The 18,771-nt window shown below is 52.6% G+C and overlaps 2 protein-coding genes across 2 annotated transcripts in view; both read right to left on the minus strand.

Annotated features, from left to right (window-relative positions):
- Positions 1-286: 286 nt before the first annotated feature.
- On the minus strand, positions 287-7,754 carry LOC136569700 (serine/threonine-protein kinase pim-2-like). The gene is made up of 8 exons (XM_066570062.1): positions 7,736-7,754; positions 6,287-6,380; positions 5,392-5,548; positions 2,187-3,113; positions 2,023-2,073; positions 1,453-1,819; positions 633-809; positions 287-393 (listed from the first exon to the last, which is right to left on the minus strand). The coding sequence occupies exons 1-8, from the start codon at positions 7,752-7,754 to the stop codon at positions 287-289; spliced, it is 1,899 nt and encodes a 632-aa protein (XP_066426159.1).
- A 2,301-nt stretch (positions 7,755-10,055) lies between these two features.
- The window catches only part of LOC136569722 (synaptonemal complex protein 1-like), a 44,283-nt gene continuing 35,567 nt past the window's right edge, over positions 10,056-18,771 (minus strand). The window contains exon 20 of the mRNA XM_066570086.1: positions 10,056-10,558. Coding sequence (XP_066426183.1) covers positions 10,442-10,558 — 117 coding nt within the window. The 3' untranslated portion in view covers positions 10,056-10,441. The remainder of the gene's footprint in view (positions 10,559-18,771) is intronic.

The following is an 18,771-nucleotide window of genomic DNA, read 5'->3' on the forward strand; positions in this document are numbered from 1 at the left end:
CTTCTCCTTCCCTGGGGGGAGACCAGGCTCTCAGGGCTCTGCCCAGGGCCCCAGCTGTCAGGGAACCAGCACAAGCAAAACCAGCTTGGAGGGCAGCCATCAGTGCTGGGCAGAGCAGCTCAGCTGCAGCACAAGGGCTGCATGTGCCCATGCCATGACCCCTATGCAGTGACACAGGAAGCACAAAAAAGTCTGGGTTCCTTTGCTTCTGATTGCCAAGGCATGTGTGGAGCTGCAACTTACCAGGGCCCTGGATCAAAGTGTGCCTGTGGCTCTCTCCCTTCTTCTACGGCCGAGGAATATCCTGCACCCAAGGATCACAGAACAGGTCTTCTAATGTCGGTCTGTCCAAGGAGTTCACAGATAAACACCACCAGATCAGATCTTTGCACTCTGGGCAGAGAAAGCAGAAACTGCCGGTCAGCCAGAGAAGGCTCCTGTCTGCTTTGCCCCACTATTGCCATGCCCAGGCCTTGCTGGATGCGCTCAGGGCTGGGCCTAAACTTTCCCATCAATTCCCTGTTTTGGAGGAGAGCAGGACATGTGCCACCTCCTCAGCAGCTGGATGCTCACAAGCCCGCTGCTGGCTCCCAGCACTGGGATTCTCCCCGTGCCCAGAGAAGAGGATCCACCTTGAGAGAGCCCTTGTGGCAGCGGGAGCTGGCCCCAGCTGAGGTTCCGGCCCCTCCTGAAAGGGTGCTCCCCGCAGACCATCTGGTGCAGCAGGATGCCCAGGGACCAGATCGTTGCTGCCTCGCCATGGTACCAGCCAAAGTCGTTCCATTCCGGGGGGCTGTAGGACGGTGTTCCTATGGAATACAGATGGAGTTCAGCAGGGGGATGCTGCTGCTCCCAGAGCCTGGCCCCAGCAACCCTGGGCCTGCGGGGGCTGCCCCAGTGGCACACAGGGTGACCACTGCCCTCTCGCCAGCACCTGGGACTTGTGAACAAACTTAGGCTTGGAAAAGAAGCCACTGGTGTCAGAAGAGGGCAGAGGAAGCCCCGGCTAAGCCTGACCATGACATGCAAAGGAAAAACCTTCTCTGTGCTGGGGAAAACATGCCCTTTTCCTCCCTGCCTGCATTGCCCCAAAAATATTAGGAAGCCAAGACAAACAGGGAGAGTGGAGCAGTGCAAGCCCTTCCTCTCGCCTGCACACCAAACTGCCTGGGGCACAGGTTCACCCCCCTCTCTGCTACCCCCATGCACGGGGGTTTTGGTCGGGCTGGCTGCCCCAGCCCAGCCCCAGTCCTGGGCAGAGTGGCTGGCAAAGGCTGCCAGCAGGGCTGGAAGATGGCTCCCCACCCAGCCCCGCTCTAAAGCAACTCAGCTGATGACTCAGTCCCCTGACTGGCAGCAAAAGGGAGAATCCCCACTGCCACAGCCAGCTTGGGCTGGGAGATGTTGGGCCATGAGATGCCGGGACCAGGAGTACACCCTACGTGGGCTCACCTGCAAAGTGAGTGTAGGCTGTCTCTTGCAGGTAGATGCCACAGCCAAAGTCAATCAGTTTGGCCTGCCCGGTGGCCAGGTCAAGCACGATGTTCTCTGGCTTGATATCCCTGTGCAGGACCCCGCAGCTGGTGCAGTGCCGCACGGCCTCCAGCACCTGGCAGAACAGCTCCCGTGCCACCTCCTCAGGCACGAACCGCCATGCCCGAATGACACGCTGCAGGTCCTGACACCGCTCTGGCCGCTCCATCACCATCATGATGTGGGTGGGCAGCTCGAACCACTCCAGCAGCTGCACCACACCAGGGAAGCCAGTGGACACCTTGGCCTGCAGCACGATCTCCAGAGGGGCCCTGCTGCCGTCGGGCTGCGGGAGGAGCACGATGCCCTCAGTGGGGCCGATGCCGTGCCAGGCCTGGGGAAGCCCTGAGCCAGCCCGGGACGCTCTGCGCCCTGCGCTGCGCCCACGCCTGCTCTCCCTCGAGGCGTCCTGGCGGCTTCCACCGTGCCGGGCCTCGGCTCATCCCCGCCCGGCAGCCCCGGCTGCTGCCGCTGGCCCCGCTCACTCACCAGCTCGCCCCAGTGCCGGACGCGGTTCCGTGGCACCCTCTTGATGGCCACCTGCAAGCCAAGGACAGCAGCGGGCTCAGCTCGCCGCCCGCCCTGCCCAGCCCCATCCTCCTCCTCCCCCTCCGCCCCCTCGTCCTGAGCCCACCGCCGGCCCCGCCGCTCACCGGGGCGCCGTCCGAGAGCCGCGTGGCCGCGAAGACGCTGCCGAATCCTCCGCGCCCCAGCAGCGAACCCAGGCGGTAGCGCTCCTGCAGGGCCTCGTGCGCCGTCCCTGCGGGCGGGACGCGGCTGTCAGCGCTCGGCCCGGGGCCAGCAACGGCCCCCGAGCGCCCCTCAGCCGCCCCGGGCCGGCCATGCCCAGGCCTTCGCTCCTCGCAACGCGGCACGGGAGGCTCGGGGCCGGCGGCCGCACTGCCGAGCGGCGGAGCTCGGGCCGGGGAAGCCGCAGCGGAGGCAGCGGCAGCGGCCGCGCCGCCTGTGTCCTCCACGGGCCTCGGGAGGAGCCGGGGCCGGGGCCGGGCTTGGGGCCGGAGCCTGCCTCGGGGCCGGGGCCAGGGCCGGGCTCGGGCCAGGCGGAGGGAAAGGGCGGCGATGCTGCCCCCGCACCAGGCACTGATGCCTGCCCAGCAGCGCCACCGCCAGTACGGCCAGAGCCGGGCGGAGGCGAGACCGCGGCGGGACGGGCGGGGCCGGGCACGGGGCAGCCCCGCCCGGGGCCGGGGGCGGGCCGGGGGCATGGCCCGGCCCGGCAGGGGGAGAGGGAGGCGGGGAGAGGAGAGGGAGGCGGGGAGAGGAGAGGGACGCCGGGCAAGGGACCCCGGGAGAAGGGTGCCCGACAGCGGGAAAGGGAGACTCAGAGACAGAAAGAGAGAAAGACCAAGAAAGAGAGAAAGACCAAGAAAGAGAGAAAGAGAAAGATTCTTATCGAGTATCTCGTTATGCTGCTTCTGCCGCTGTTGCCGCCGCTGCTGCTGCCGCCGCTGCCGCCGCTGCAACTGAAGCACCGGGGCCGTTCGTCCCCGTGTCCGTTCCCCGCTCGCCCCACGAGCCCCACGTTCAAGCCCCGCGCGCCCCGGGCACAGCCCCTGAGTCTGGCCAAACACGGGAACTTTGCAGCCTTGAGCCCATGTGCAGAGCCCTGACTCCTGCACACTGGCACAGCAATCCCCTCGCTTGCTGCTCTGCATTGGCCTGGCTGAGGGGCAAACACTGTCGGGACACCTTCCCTTGGGCTAGGATTCCTACCTGAGCCCAGCACTGCACTTACATCTCCAGTGTTGCCTTCCAGTAAAAACAGGGGAAGGAAAACTGTGTGTGCCTCATGGTATTTTAGAGTGTCTAAAAATCACTAAGCCACTGATCTTAGAGGTGCAGTGCATCTGGAATTACTGGGATGGAGAAGTAGTCCAACATGGAAAAGGGGAGCATAGAAATAAATAGAGGAAAACATCTTGGATTGTTTCTTTCATTTACATTTCCCTTCTGGAAAGCTGTTCCAGTTTTCCAGGAATCTTCTCCTGTTTGCTCTTCCCTAGAATCTCTCCTGGAGAACAAGGTCAAGCTTCTGTCCCAAGATTTGCCACCAGCTGCAGCTTCTCTTGGCTTTCCACACTGCACAGTGTCTGCAGCAGGACTTTTGCAGCAAAGCAGGACAAATGTTTGGAGAACTTTACGTGTCCTTTCTTTTCCTGGTGGGCTGGGGTGTTGTGCCACTGGTGAAGTTTCCATTGTGACTCTTTGTGCTGCTTTAGGGCAAATTTTGGGAGGAAACCTCCAAAAGGGGTCCATCTAGAAAGCAAGTTCAAGTGGCCTCTCCTCCTACTAGTTCAGAAAAAGACTTCCCTTGGGAAAAGTTAATAAAACCCCAGTTTATTTATCAAGTAAAGTATTCACAAGCATGAAAAATGAATAATATTAAATGAAACCTCTGACAGTGCTGAAGAGATGGCAAATTCAGAAAGTCCTTTTTGTGGGGTGTAGTTGGCTCACTCGGTCTCTTCTAAGTCCCTCTGGTGCTGGAGTGCAGCGTCCCAGACTTCGGTGGGCCACAGGTGTGAGGTGCTGGTGTTTTTCTGGGTTTTCAGTCCAGAACAGGTTTAAACAGTTCCAAGAAAAAGGAAAGTCACAGTCCCAGGAACTTCTCTGCCTAAGCTAGCTAAAACCAAATTGCTGGACCTGGGCTGTGAAGGCACCAGGATATTTCCAAATCTGGGCACTGGCGCTGCCAGCAAACACCAGATGTGGATGGTGCTGGAGCCAGAACCTGGAAATTTCCAACTTTTGGCTTTCTGTGCCAGCAAATCACTGGACTTGGGCTGTGCTGGCACCAGGAAGTTTTCAGATCTGGGCGCTGGCGCTGCCAGCAAACACCAGATCTGGGTGGTGTCGTTGGCAGCGACAGAAATCTGACGGATTTGGGCTCTGCTGGCACCGGGAAATTTCCAGTTCTGGGTACTGGCACAGCAAACACAAGATGTGGGCGGTGCCAGAGCCAGTAGCAGAAAGTTGCCGGGTTTTGGAATTCTGTGCCAGCAAATTGCTGCCCTTGGGCTGTGTCAGAATAGGGAAATTTCCAGATCTGGGCACTAGTGGTGCCAGCAAACACCAGTGAAACCTTCTGGTCCTCGTCCGGACCATTGGCCAGTGGTTTCCCTGAGAACCAGCTCTGGCCACTTTACAGAGAGAGACTGCTTTCATCTGCTTGTCTGGAAACAGAACTTTAATGAAGGCAAACACAACAAACAGGACAGCGTGCACAGTACACAGAGCAAAGCAGAAAAAAGCCTGGGCCCAGGGTCCTGCAGAGATATTTATACATTTATATATGGGGAGGGGTTAATGTGGGATCTGAGGGAAGGATCCAAGAGGAAGGAAGGATTATGAATATTACAATTTTTGCAGTAAAATGTAACCAATGGTAGCAAAGAGAACTCAGAACTTTCTAGTAGCAGTCTGCATAATTGAACAAGAGGATTATGGGCAGGAGCTCCTGCTGATCCCAACTAAAGAGGGTTTTCCCACGGCCTTAAGCCGAGGTCTCCTTCTTCTTTTAAACCAACCCCAACACACCAGATCTGGGAAGTGCCGGGTTTTGGCTTTCTTTGCCAGACAATTGCTGCATTTGGGTTGTGCTGGCACAGGGAAATTGCCAGATCTGGGCACTGGTGGTGCCAGCTCACCGCGGATCTGGGTGGTGCTGGTGCTATCACCAGAAAATTGCCAGGTTTTGTCTTTCTGTGCCAGCAAACTGCTGGACTTGGGCTGTGCTGCCACTGGGAAACTTCTGGATCTGAGCACTGGTAGTGCCAGCAAACACCAGATCTGGGTGGGGCCTGCACCAGGTATTTGCCTGGTTTTGGCTTTCTTTACCAGAAAATTACTCGACTCGGGCTGTGCCGGCACCGGGAAATTCCCGCATCTGGGCACTGGTGGTGCCAGCAAACACCGGATCTTGGCATTGCCAATGACGGTAGCAGGGAATTGCCAGATTTTGGCTTTCTTTGCCAGAAAACTGCTGGACTTGGCTCTGCCAGAACGGGGAAATATCCAGATGTGAGCACTGGCAGTGGCAGCAAACACCAGGTCTGGGCGCCTGTATTGGCATCAGGAAATTGCCGGATTTTGGTTTTCTGTGCCAGCAAATTGCTGGACTTGGGCTGTGCCAGCACTGGGAAATTTCCGGATCTGGGCACTTGCGCAGCAGGCACCAGATCTGGGTGGTGTGTTGTAGTGTGTTTTTATACTTTGTAATACTTTGCGATAGTTTTGATTTTGTACCCCCGTATTTTTCCCAAATGGTTCATCGCAGATGGTACCCCCCTCCCTTTCCCTGTGTAATCCTTTGCCCTTGCTGAGATCATCCCCAAATCTCCACCCTGGCTCTCTGTCAATCACTCAGCATCCCATCCCCTCCCTCTAGAAGCTTTGGTCCAGGATGTCGAGTGATCAGCCAGAGGCCAGGGGTCAGCCCCCCAAGCCTTGCCCCATACGCTGCCCTAAATGTCCATCCCCCAGTACCCATCCCTTAGGGTCACTTCTTGGTTAGTCAAATGTTCTCTACTTTGGGTTTCCACCTCCCTTTAAATGTAACCTTGGCACATCTCCCGGGCTCTCGGCAGGAGGCCCCTGAGGTGTAGGGGCTCCTTTGGGACATCTGGAATAAAACCTTGGATTAACCCCTGCTAAGAGTCGGCCCTTTATCTTCTACCGATGTCTCTGGTGTCTCTTGTGCTGCAGAGGCGACCAGCCCAGGTGCCCTCAGTACCCTCGGGGCACAGAGAGTGTCTCCCCGCTGTCGGCCGTGTCAGGGCTGCCCCCGGTGTCTGCCGACTCGGGACTGGCCCAGGGTTCCTGAGAGGCTCCCAGAGAGACAGAGACAGTGGTGCTGGTGGCAGCACCGGGAAGCTGCCGGGTTTTGGCTTTCTTTGCCAGAAAATGGCTGCATTTGGGTTGTGCAGATGTGGGCACTGGCAGTGGCAGCACACACCAGATCTTGGCGGGGAATGTGCTGGCACTGGAAAATTGCCAAATGTGACCTTTCTGTGCCAGCAAACTGCTGGAATTGTGCTGTGCAGGTATCTGAAAAATTCCAGATCTGGGCACTGGTGGTGTCAGCACAGACGAGATCGGAGTAGTGTGGGCACCAGGTATTTGCCTGGTTTTGGCTTTCTTTGCCAGCAAATTGCTGTACTTGGGCTGTGGTGGCACAGGGAAATGTTCAGATCTGGGCATGGGCGGTGCCATCAAACACCAGGTCTGGGTGGTGACAGTCTTGGCACCAGGAAATTGCTGCGTTTTGTCTTCTTTTTCCAAAAAATTGCTGCACTGAACCGATAAATGTCCAGACTGGGGTACGGGCGGTGGCAGCAAACACCAGATCTTGGCATTGCCAGTGTCAGCAGTGGGAAATTGCCAGATTTTGGCTTTCTTTACCAGAAAATTGCTGGACTTGGCTCTGCCGGAACAAGGGAATTTCCAGATCTGGGCGCTGGAGGTGGCAGCAAACACCAGATCTGGGCGGTGCCAGACCCAGTAATGTTGGAAATGAATTTGTAGAGAATTTTTAAGGTTTGATAGAAGGTTTCTATAGTATGTATGCAAGTGTCACAATCCATCCTTACGAACGGGTTTTGTGATGGTTAGTGGGTTGATCTCAGAGTGCAAAAAACACCGATATGGTACAGGGGGCTGCAGTGATAATCAGAACAAATGTACCTTTATTGAATAACCACAAGAAAATGCATTGGGGAGGAATTGGGGAAAAGGGAAAAAGAGGGAGGAAGAGAAAGGAAGGTATAAAGCTACCAAACGTAGAACGGCGAAGTCCTTTGATGTCCAGCCAATGGAGTTCACCAGGTCATGTCTGGGGAGATCTCAGGGTTGCAGTTCATCCGAACTCTTATTATACTCTTTTTGTTGATGGGGGAAGGGGTAAAACTTGAAACCGAATCAAGGGTAGTCTATTGTAATTTTGGGAGAAAAAATGGTATTTAGAGAAGGGTACACACAGTCCATGTTCTCTGCAGTGGGTGAGAGCCATTGTCTTCTTGGTCCACTGCTCACACCTGCAACATCCATCTTGCTTTGGTTAGCTTGCCTCCCCCGCACACCTCCCCCAGGTTAGGGGTCTCAGTCTCAGTCCTTGGAAAGAGTGTGGGGGGGCCTTTTCACATAGGGATTTCATGTCTCGGTCTTTGATGGAGAGGTTTCGTACATCTCAGTCTGTCTGTCATGGCCGTTGTAAGACAAGTGAGGGGTCTTCTGTGGGGGACCACCCAAAACTCAGGAGAAGTCCAGCCAGGCCGAGAGGTGGGACAACTTCCAAGGCTATTGTTGCAAAAAGGCAAGGGGGCCCTTTCTTCCTTTCATTGGGTTCAGTGTAGCATACAGCAAACACACCTGTGAACACTAGCTTAGCAATGCCAGGAGCTGTGCTCAGGTCTCGGAGCCCTTGGCATGTAACTTTCTCCAACAGGGCCAGAAACTTCAGACAAGGGGCTTTTCTTCAGTGGTCCCCAATGACGATGGTGAGGCAGATGAGAGAAACTTCAGACAGAGTCTCACACCTACATTACATGGACAACGTACTAATCTGTGCTTCCACCAAGTCTTACTCAGACGCAGCACTTTCCATGACTGTCGCAGCTGTCGAAAGCGTGGGGTTTCAGATAGCTCAGGAAAAAATCCAGCTATCGAGCCCATGGAAGTACCTCGGGTTTTTAATCACAGGAAGGACCATCGTGCCTCAAACTCTGTCCATCAACGAGCACCCCCAGACATTAAGAGACACGCAACAGCTGTGTGGCGTCATCACGTGGATCCGACCTCTCCTGGGCCTCACCACAGAAGAACTGGCACCGCTCTTCGACCTTCTACGAGGAGACGGCGACCTGGCTTCCCCACGCTCGCTAACGCCAGAAGCCTGGGAGGCTTTGGAGAGAGTCGCCAGCGCCATCAAACACTGCCAGGCACATCGGACAGACCAGTCCCTTCCCCTCAGCCTCGGTATTTCTGGTAAGTGCCCAAACTTCCATGTGCTGCTCTTTCAGTGGGATGATACTTCAAAAACCCCACTCATCATCATCAAGTGGCTTTTTCTGCCGCACCAACCACATCAAACAGTTACCACCCCACTAGAACTTGTAGCCAAACTTATTATTAAAGGCCGACATCACCTCCGGACCCTCGCAGCTTGCGATCCGGTGTGCATTTACCTCCCTTATACTTTGGAACAATTGGATTCTCTATTACAAACAGATGAACATCTGCAAATTCCATTAGACAGCCATCCTGGAAAAACTTCAATTCATTATCCTAAACACAGACTTTTTAAAGATTCACTGCATTTGGCCCCAAAATCAGATAAAAGTAAAACTCCACTCAAAAACGCTATCACGGAGTTTACTGACGGTCCATGCAAATCTCACCAGTCAGTGTTCACCTGGAGGGACCCAGACACTCAGAAGTGGGAGTCTGATATCCAGGTTGTTGAAGGTTCCCCCCAGACTGCAGAACTTGCTGCAGCTGTGAGGGCATTTCGAACATTCCAACAACCCATCAATTTAGTCACAGATTCTGCATATGTCACTGAGATAGCAGAGCGGGCAGAGCGTGCCCTGCTCAAGGAAGTCCAAAATAAAAAATTCTACAGCTTGCTCTCTGAATTAATTTGGTTCATCTCCCACAGAGAGCAACTTTATCACATCCTGCACGTCCGGTCGCACACAGAGCTGCCAAGATACATCACTGAGGGCAACTGGAGAGCAGACTTGTTAGCAATGGCAGCAAGTGCCACCCACATTTCCCCCGCTGCACAAAGTCTTTCAACAGGCTCGTCTAAGCCATGCATTCTTCCCTCAGAATGCTCCAGCTTTAGTAGGTCAATTTAAGATTTCCAGAGACCAAGCCAAGGCAACTGTCTCCACCTGCCCCAATTGCCAATCCTTCGCCCTCCCTACCATAGGGACAAAACAAAGAAAATTACAGTGACAACTAATTTGACCATTCATGTTTCTATCAGTGCTCAAACAGTCGATACCTGAATCACTGGAGGACCAGATGGCCACTCCCAGGACACCCCAAAATACCTTAACAGCTGCTGCCACCGTCACTGTGCTCCTGTGCATCCAAACAGCGGTTGGATGGGTCGTGCCACAGCCAACAGAAAACCTATGGGTCACACTGGCGAAATCTCTCAAGCAGGATAACTTTTGCATGGCCATGGGAGGTGCAAAAGACCTGCTGTCTACATGTCTGGTGGGAATCCCCCTGTCGCCAAATGAATATCCCTGTGCAGGTAAGAAGCCCACCCTGGTAGACACCTGGGACGAGTGGATGAAGATCTTACCCCATGCACCACAGGACCTCCAAGAACTAGACCTACCGGGCTCCTCAAAGCGACTTCTTGTGTCAACTTTTTCGACAAGCCACCCCAACAAAATTGGCATGAGAAATCTGAACCACAGATGATAGTGAGAAAAGATATATCATCAAATGATTAGAGATACAATGATGTTGACTGGTGCAATTATACTGCCAAAACATTATCTAAGTCCTCTCCGTTTCCCAGAGTGCTTCCCGAGGGAGTGTTTCTCATCTGTGGTGACAGGGAGTGGGCAGGGATCCCCTCGAAGATCTAAGGGGGCCCCTGCAGTCTTGGCCAGCTTACTACCCTCACCCCAAACTCTACCCAAATTAAAAATTGGAAACAAGAAACTCAATTGGCGCCCCAGAAAAGATCGTACTCCCAATTCAATCAAAATTGTGATGGCCAAATTTATAATTGGGGAAGACGAAGAGGGTCGCTGTTTCCATCTTTCTACCATGGGTTGCAGCTGCGAAGGCCCTCGGTGAGCTTTCTCACCTGGAGTGCTGGCTTAGTAAGCAGACCAAGGCTACATCCGCTGCCTTATCAGACCTTCTAGCGGACGAGGAAACCACTAGACATGCCACCCTTCAGAACAGAGCGGCCATCGACTTCCTGCTGCTCTCCCGTGGCCATGGTTGTGAAGATTTCAAAGGACTTTGTTGTTTTAACCTGTCATGGAAAAGCATATCGATCCAGGCCAACATCAAAAGAATGCAAGAGCAAATGAAGACTCTTACTGAAAATAAAGTTGTGGACGTGATGGACAAAATTCTCATGCAGTGGAGCCTTTCTGTGTGGGTGACCCCCGTTCTTAAAAGTTTATTGTGCGTCCTTCTCATAGTTGTTATCATTTCAGCAGCACTGATGTGTTTTAAGAAAAGAATTCACAAAAGACTGGGAAATGTTTATTTAATAAATAAAAAAGGGGGAGATGTGAGACACAGGCATGGAGAAGACAAACCTGGGATGTCATTGGAGGACACCACTGTTTAAGTTAAGGTGAGAGACTGGTGCAATTCCCCACGGTTCTTTGCTTGTTAATGTGAATGTGCTGTTGTCAATCGACTGCTGCTCGTCCCCCAGTTCCAGAAAGTTCTGTACTCCCCATTCCTCCATTGGCTTTCCCTGAGAGACCCCTCCCACTCTGCTCCCCCATTGGTGCGTCCCGTGTCACCCCACCTTAACTCCAGCCCTGACTCCCTTCCCCATTGGATAATTTGTACCCCGAGCCCTCCTGCCTTCCTCCAGTTATATACTCTGGCCCCAGCCCTGCTCCTGGCTCTTTGCCCCTGGTTCCCTTCAGCAGAGGTTGTGTTCCTGCTTGCTCCTGTTTCCCTCTTCCCTCTCACTTCAGCTGGGCCCTTGGATTTTCCCTTACTAAACCTGGCTGGATCTGCTCTGCGCGGAGTCCTCTCGTCCCTCTGGTGAGGCTTTGATTGCACCATCCGGGCTCAGGCGTCTGCTGGGCTGGGGGAGTTGTCAAGGCAGCCCCAAGTGGAGACGCTTTTGGTGCTGCAGGCGCCTGCCAGCGCCTGCCTGGGGAAGCTGCTCTGGCCACCCGCAGCAACCAATTCCTTTTCCCAGGCAGCAGCTCCCAGCGTCCTCCTGCGAAGCCCAGAGAGAGAGGGAGCAGCTGCCCTCAGCCCTGTCCTTTACCGCATCCCAATTCTCATGTAATGTCCCCCCTGGGAGAGAAACTGCCAGAGAAGAGAAGTGCGACCAGATCCCCTCCTCCCCTGAGCTTGAACACTTCTTTTGTTTCTTAAGGACCCAGTCTTATCAGAGCAGTGGTATTGCACTGACAGCTGGGACACCAGCAGGGGATCACCCCACAGTGCCCGGTGTGCACCAGGCTCAACAAGGTCTCCTTCCCCCCTGATTCCACCAGGCCTCTTCCCTTGGCTGTGGTTTTGCTGGATAGTGGGTCAGGACAGTGAGAATCTCCTTCATCCATTCATTCACTGTTTAGGGTCCTGCAGACACTTCCTCAATTTCTCTCCATGGTGACCTCAGAAAACCAATGACATCACAGCTCTTGTCCATCTGGTCAAGAATCTCCCACGGGGATGCTCTGGTCTCTCCTCCAAGGGCACAAAGCAGCAAAATCCCTGAGGAAAATTTTCCCCCGTGGGCCCTGCGCCTCCTTGGGTGAGTTCCAGAGCAAACAATCAAGGCAGTGGCCTGAAATGTTTTCCCAGCTGGGCCATAACACTTCTCTGATGGATGCACATTGTCCCTGGGGAAAGAGATGTGCAGAACCCTTCACTAATGCCCTGGAATGTCAAACAGGAATCCCAGCCATGGACAGCTCTCAGGAACCACTTCACTGTGGATTTTCCTTCCTGGAAGCCCAAGGTGTCTGAATGTGCTCCTGGTGCCTCAGGGCCTGGGTAAACAGGGCTTGTCAGAGAGGCTGGCAGGGCACCAACACTCCTCCTCCTCACAGGGCACCTCTGTTACCCCAATTAGCTCCGAGTGGCTGCCTGGGGACAGGTGCCCACTTCCCCATGTCCCTGGGATGGGCGCATCCTGCTCAGGGCCAGTGCTGGCCTGGGCCCAGAGCTGGGGCCATGACCCAGGTGCTCTGGGAGGGCTCGGTGGCTGCAGGTGTGACAGGATGAGGGGCAGGGCAGGGCATATTCCCCTCGGGACAGTGCTGTGGGCATAGAGCTTGGTGGGGTTTGGCATCTGCAGGGAAAGGGATATCGGGTTGTGTGGATGTGGGAATTGTCACTCCTGAGGCATTCCCCAGGCCTCAGCCTTGTCTGCAGGTGCTCAGCATTGCCCAGTGCTGCCCAGTGTCTGCAGTGACTGAGATGCCAATCAGCCACCTGATCACATGTCCCTTGTTCCCCTTGTTCTCCCACATGTTGGGTTTGGGGCTGGGCTCAGCTCTGGGGTGTCCCCCAGGGAAAGCTCTGGGAGGGGAAGGGCAGCAGGAGATGGGGGATCTGGCACTTGGGGCTGTTGGAGGATGGATGGTGTTTGACTGGGGGCTGTCCCCACAGGGTCCCCAGGTGCCTTTGGCTCCCTGCCTGCCCCCCTTGGCCCCCCAGGTGCCTGGGCCCTTCCAGGGGCAGCTGCCCCGTGCAGGAAGCTGGAGGGATGCCAGGCAAGGGGGCTGGATCCGTGCCACAGGTGGGGTGGGGTGGACTCTGTGCCAGGGCTGGGCTTGTGGCCAGGGCTGGGGGCTGTGCCAAGCCGGGCTTTGGCCTGGGGGCTGGCAGGGAGGGTGCAGGGAGGAGTCCCGGCAGGGATAAAGGTGCTCCTCACCTGCTGCAGCCTCAGGCAGCGCTGCCCAGAGCCAGAGGAAGATGAAGGTGGCTGTGCTCAGCGTGGCCCTGCTCTTCTCCATCCTGCTGTGCCCCCGGCAATGGCCAAGGTGAGGCACCAGCCAAACGCTGTCCCCACATCCTGCCCTTTCTGGCCTCCCTTCCCATCCTTTTGGTGCCTCCTCTGTGTCCCATTCAGGGTCCCCAAACACCCTCCCATTGACCATTCCTGAGGCCTTTCCTTCCATGTCCCCCCTCAATCCTTTGCCTTTCTTCCTGGCCATTGTAGCAGGGTCCTCCTATAGAATTCCCTGACTCACTCCCCATACTCCAATGATCTCCCAGTCCCGTTGGTTTTGTCCCCACCTGTCCTCATTCTTCTGTGCCCACCAAGCCCCTCCCTTGCCCTCCCATGTCCCTACACCTCAGTTCCTTTCTCCTCCCCTGTACCTCACACCCTGTTTCTTCCACACCCCCAGCCCTGTCCCCTGGGCCCTCAAGTGACCCCAGATCAGTGTCTTTGGGTCTCCCCCCACCTCAAACAGATCTCCTTGGAGGCCCTGAATTCCCATCCCTCTGCCTGCGCCCTGCTCCCTGCACCCGTGTCCCCCCAGCCCCACAAGGTCAAGTCCAGACCCAGCCTTTGTTCTCCTTTCCAGGCACTCCTGGAAGGAACCCAAGATGATCTCCGGGAGGTGAGTGGGCTGCTGGCATGGGAGGGCATCCCCTCAGGGCATTGGGGGGCAGTGGGGTCCCCCCATCCCTTGCTGGCACCGGGGACATCCCAGTGACCAGCGAGGTCTCCTGGATGATGGTGGCGGCAGTCAGGGAGGGACAGCGAAACAACCCTCCACCACGAGAAAGAAGTGGCATGAGGAGAGGTCCCGGGATTTAGGAGGACCTCCAACTGGAGGGAGAGAAGGAGTAGTGTGCTACTATTGTGGTGGAAAAGGACACGTGAAGAGGGAAGGTCGAAAGAGGCTTAGGGATGAGAAAATGTTCAAAGAGGATTAGGGGGTCAAGGGCTCTATCTATTGGGGACTCAAATGTCCTTGGAGCCCTTGGTAAAACTTAAGGTGGGTCCCCAGCAAACCCCCATAACCTTCCTTGTAGATACAGGGGCCGAGAGATCAACGGTTCTATCTTTGTCCCTGGGATGTAAGATTTCACCTTCCCCTATAAAGGTTATTGGGGCAAAAGGAGAACCCTTCAAGGTTCCTGTAATTAAAGATGTCTTAATAGAATCAGAGAAGAAAATAGGGGTAGGATCACTGCTACTGGTTCCCAAAGGCAATTACAATTTATTAGGAAGAGATTTAATGGTGGAATTCGGGATAAATATAAATATTGAAGAAAAACAGCTGAAAGTCAGGTTGTGCCCCTTACGGGTCACTGACAAAGAGAAAATCAACCCAGAAGTCTGGTATACCCCTGATACAGCAGGAAGATTGAATATAGAGCCCTTCACAGTCAACATTCAAAACCCAGAAATCCCAGTAAGGATAAAACAATATCCCATGTCAGATGAGGGGCGAAGGGGACTAAAACCAGAGGTAGAACGGTTAATACAACAAGGGCTCTTGGAACCTTGCATGTCTTCCTTCAACATCCCCATCTTACCTGTAAAGAAACCAGATGGAAAATACCGATTAGTACATGATCTAAGGGAAATAAATAAGAGAACCATTGCCCGGTTTCCTGTAGCAGCAAACCCCCATACATTGCTCAGTCAATTGAAACCAGATGATCACTGGTATAGTGTTATAGATTTGAAAGACACCTTTTGGGCGTGCCCCTTGAAAGAAGAATGTAGAGATTATTTTATATTTGAATGGGAAGATCCCGATACCCACTGAAAGCAACAACTAAGGTGGACAGTGCTCCCACAGGGATTCACAGAATCCCCGAATTTGTTTGGGCAGGCACTAGAGCAAATAATGAAATCCTATACCCAAACCAAGGAATAACCATTGTTCAATATGTAGATGACCTTTTAATTGCTGGAAAAAGCGAGGAATCAGAGAAGAAAGCATTAAGCTTCTGAACTTTTTAAGCATCCAGGGGCTGAAAGTGTCCAAAAGTAAATTGCAATTTGTAGAAGAAGAAGTGAAGTACCTAGGACACCGACTTAGTAAAGGAACTAAAACATCAGACCCAGGGAGGGTTAAGGGAATCCTCTCCCTTCCTCCCCCAAGAAATAAGAGACAAATCAGGCAGCTATTGGGTCTTGTAGGATACTGCAGACAATGGATTGAAAACTTTAGTGGTAAAGTAAAATTTTTGTATGAAAAACTAACTGCTGAAGGTTTGATGAAATGGACTGAGAAGGATGATGAATCATCAGAACAATTAAAAGAGGAATTGGCTAATGCCCCGGTGCTAAGCCTCCCGGATGTTAGGAGACCCTTTTATTTGTTCGTTAACACTGAGGCAGGAGTAGCATTTGGGGTACCAGCTCAGGACTGGGCCGGCAGTCGAAAACCAGTAGCATTTATTTCTGAAATCCTAGACCCCGTAAGTAGAGGATGGCCAACATGTTTGCAGATTATAGTGGCAACAGCCCTCTTAGTGGAAGAAGCTCTCAAAATTACCTATGGAGGAGAACTGAAAGTCTTTACCCTCCATAACATATGGGCAGTATTGCAACAAAAGGCAGAAAAATGGATAACAGACTCAAGACTTTTGAAATACGAGGGCATTTTACTGTCATCCCCTTGGTTGATACTTGAAACCACCTCTCTGCAAAACCCCGCTGAATTCTTGTTTGGAGATCCATAGGAGAATTGAACTCATGACTGCTTACCTAGCATAGAAAAACAAAAATTCAGCCAGGCCTCGAAGAGGAAGAACTGGAAGGGGGAGAAAGGTTATTTGTGGATGGGTCCTCTAGAGTTGTTGAGGGAAAGCGAATCTCTGGATATGCGATTGTGGGAGGTGAAAATTTGGAAATAATAGAATCTGGACCTTTGAGTCCTAGTTGGTCAGCCCAGGCCTGTGAGCTGTATGCAGTATTGCGGGCTCTAAAATTCTTGGAAGCTAAGGTTGGGACCATCTACACAGACTCCAAATATGCCTTTGGAGTGGTACATACTTTTGGGAAAATTTGGGAAGAAATAGGGTTAATCAACTCCCGAGGAAGAGAATTAATACATCAGGAACTAATTACTCAGGTACTACAAGCTTTAAGAGGCCCAAAGAAAATAGCAATAGTACATGTTAAAGGACATCAAAAGGGTCTCTCCCATTTGATCAGAGGAAACAACACAGCAGACAGAGAGGCAAAGGAAGCTGCTCTCAGAAAATTCCAGGATCAGGGGATAAAGAGAATGCGAGATGATGAGAAAGTTTGAGTCCTGAGCTTCAGAGCCCAGGAAAAGAAGAAATTAGACAAAATGGGTATAAAAGAGAATGGGGGTATTCGAAAATTGCCAGATGATAGGGAGGTACTGCCAAAATCTATGGCCCAAGAATAGTGCAGCAGCTGCATGACCAGACTCATTGGGGAACCCAAGCCTCAGTAGATCAGTTTACTATTAAGTACATGTGTATAGGAATTTATGACATAGCAAAACAAGTAGTTAGGAGATGTATAACATGCCAAAGAGTTAACAGACATCAAGCTCGAGAAAGGATTCCAGGAGGAAGGGAATTAGCCCACTGACCTTTTTCACACGTACAAATAGATTTCACCGAGCTACCGAAAGTAGGGAGATACAAGTACTTCTTGGTACTGGTAGATCATCTAACCCACTTTGTAGAAGCATATCCTACATCGCAGGCTACTGCAAATGTGGTGATTAAAACCCTGCTGGAAGAAATAATCCCTAGGTATGGACTAGTAGAAATATTAGACTCTGATAGAGGTCCCCATTTTGCAAACAAAGTACTGAGAGAGGTAACCATGGCCTTAGGCACTAAATGGCAATATCACAGCCCTTGGCACCCTCAAAGCTCAGGGAGGGTGGAAAGGGCAAATGGAGAAATCAAGAAGCAACTCACCAAGCTCATGGTAGAAACTAAAATGTCTTGGGTCAGATGTTTACCCATGGCATTGCTAAACATTAGAACCCAACCTAGGATGGATGTGGGAATCTCTCCCTTTGAAATGCTTTATGGAATGCCTTACGACTTAGAACTCCCAGGGAACCATCCTTGCATCCAAGATAGTCAAATTCAGGGTTACATACAACAGTTAATGAAACAGAGGGAGGAATTAAAACGAAAAGGGCTATTGGTACAAAGACCCCCTTTGGATATAATAATGCATAAGCTTAAACCTGGAGATAGGCTCCTAATTAAGACTTGGAAAGAGACATCCCTAACACCCCACTGGGAAGGTCCCTATGTTGTCCTGTTTACCACAGAAACAGCCATCCCAACTGCTGAAAAAGGCTGGACACATGCCAGTCGAGTGAAAGGACCCATCACTGCAGACACCCCCTGGGAGGTGACCAGTTGCCCTGGAGATCTACAGCCAACCCTTCGGAAGGCACAGGAACCTGCGCCAGCTGGGAACGGGAATGACTGAATTAGGGGACAGAGAACTATACCGATTGAGACTCTTGGTAAGAAAACCCCTACAGCAACTGGAACAGGAGTTCAAGTGCCCTCTGCCGTGGAAAACCTGGAATGAACTGACACTTGCTCTTTCAGTAGTGGCTGAAGTGAGGCGAGAATTATTCAATTAGACCGTGTCTTAAATGTCGGGAATCTTCTTGTCAGGCGTGGGTAAAAATCTTTTCCGGGGGCTGTAAAGACAAATGGTGGATTCTCCAGTCACATTTGGTGGGGAGTGCATGGTGTCTTACTCATGATTGGGATTGGAGAAGAGCAAATCCATTAAGAGCCTTAAGAGAATTTAGAAGGATCCCTGGAGAGCGGGAGATCCCTGACAGAGAAGCAGAGTCACTAGTTGAAAATCTAGAACAGAGAAGAGATTGGGCCCTGGCATGGGAATTCCAACACCAATTGCATAGGATCACACGCCAGAACCAGACAGTCTGTCCTGGTTTAGGGCAAATTTGGAGGAGAATTTCCAAATTAGGGCCCCTCCAGTAAGCAAACCCCGACCGCCCGTCCCCCCAACCGGTTCGGGAAGGATTCCATAGAGAGAAGTGGAAGGAACCTGTTTATTTAACAGGCACAGCACCCCCCAGCACACAAAATGAACAATACCGGATGGCAACACTCTGAAAAGAGATGATAAATTCAGAAAGTCTCTCTTGGGGGGTGGTCACTCTGTTCTCAGTCCCTCCGGTACTGGGGCAGCTGCTGCAGGCAACAAGGTGCAGAATCTTGGTGTTTCCCAGGTCCCAGTCCGGAGCAGGTTCGAAATGGTCAGAAAAAAGGAAAGGAGAAATGGTCCATGAAGAAATTTGGACTGTTTAGCTAAACTAGCTAATGAGCAAAGCAAGCAGAAGCGAAGCAAGCAAGAGTGAGAGAGAGCAAAGCAAAAAGCAAAAGCAGCAAAAGCAAAAGCTGCAGTCTCTGTGTCCCGCCAGGCTGATAAGAAAACCAAAACAAAACTTTCCCTCTTCAGAGCCAGTCTTAAAGGTAGAGAATAGAATATCCAACATTAACAGAACACATGAATGGGGATACAAGCATCAT

The sequence above is a fragment of the Molothrus aeneus genome, unplaced genomic scaffold, assembly GCF_037042795.1.
Source record: "Molothrus aeneus isolate 106 unplaced genomic scaffold, BPBGC_Maene_1.0 scaffold_19a, whole genome shotgun sequence".
Taxonomy (NCBI): Eukaryota; Metazoa; Chordata; class Aves; order Passeriformes; family Icteridae; genus Molothrus; species Molothrus aeneus.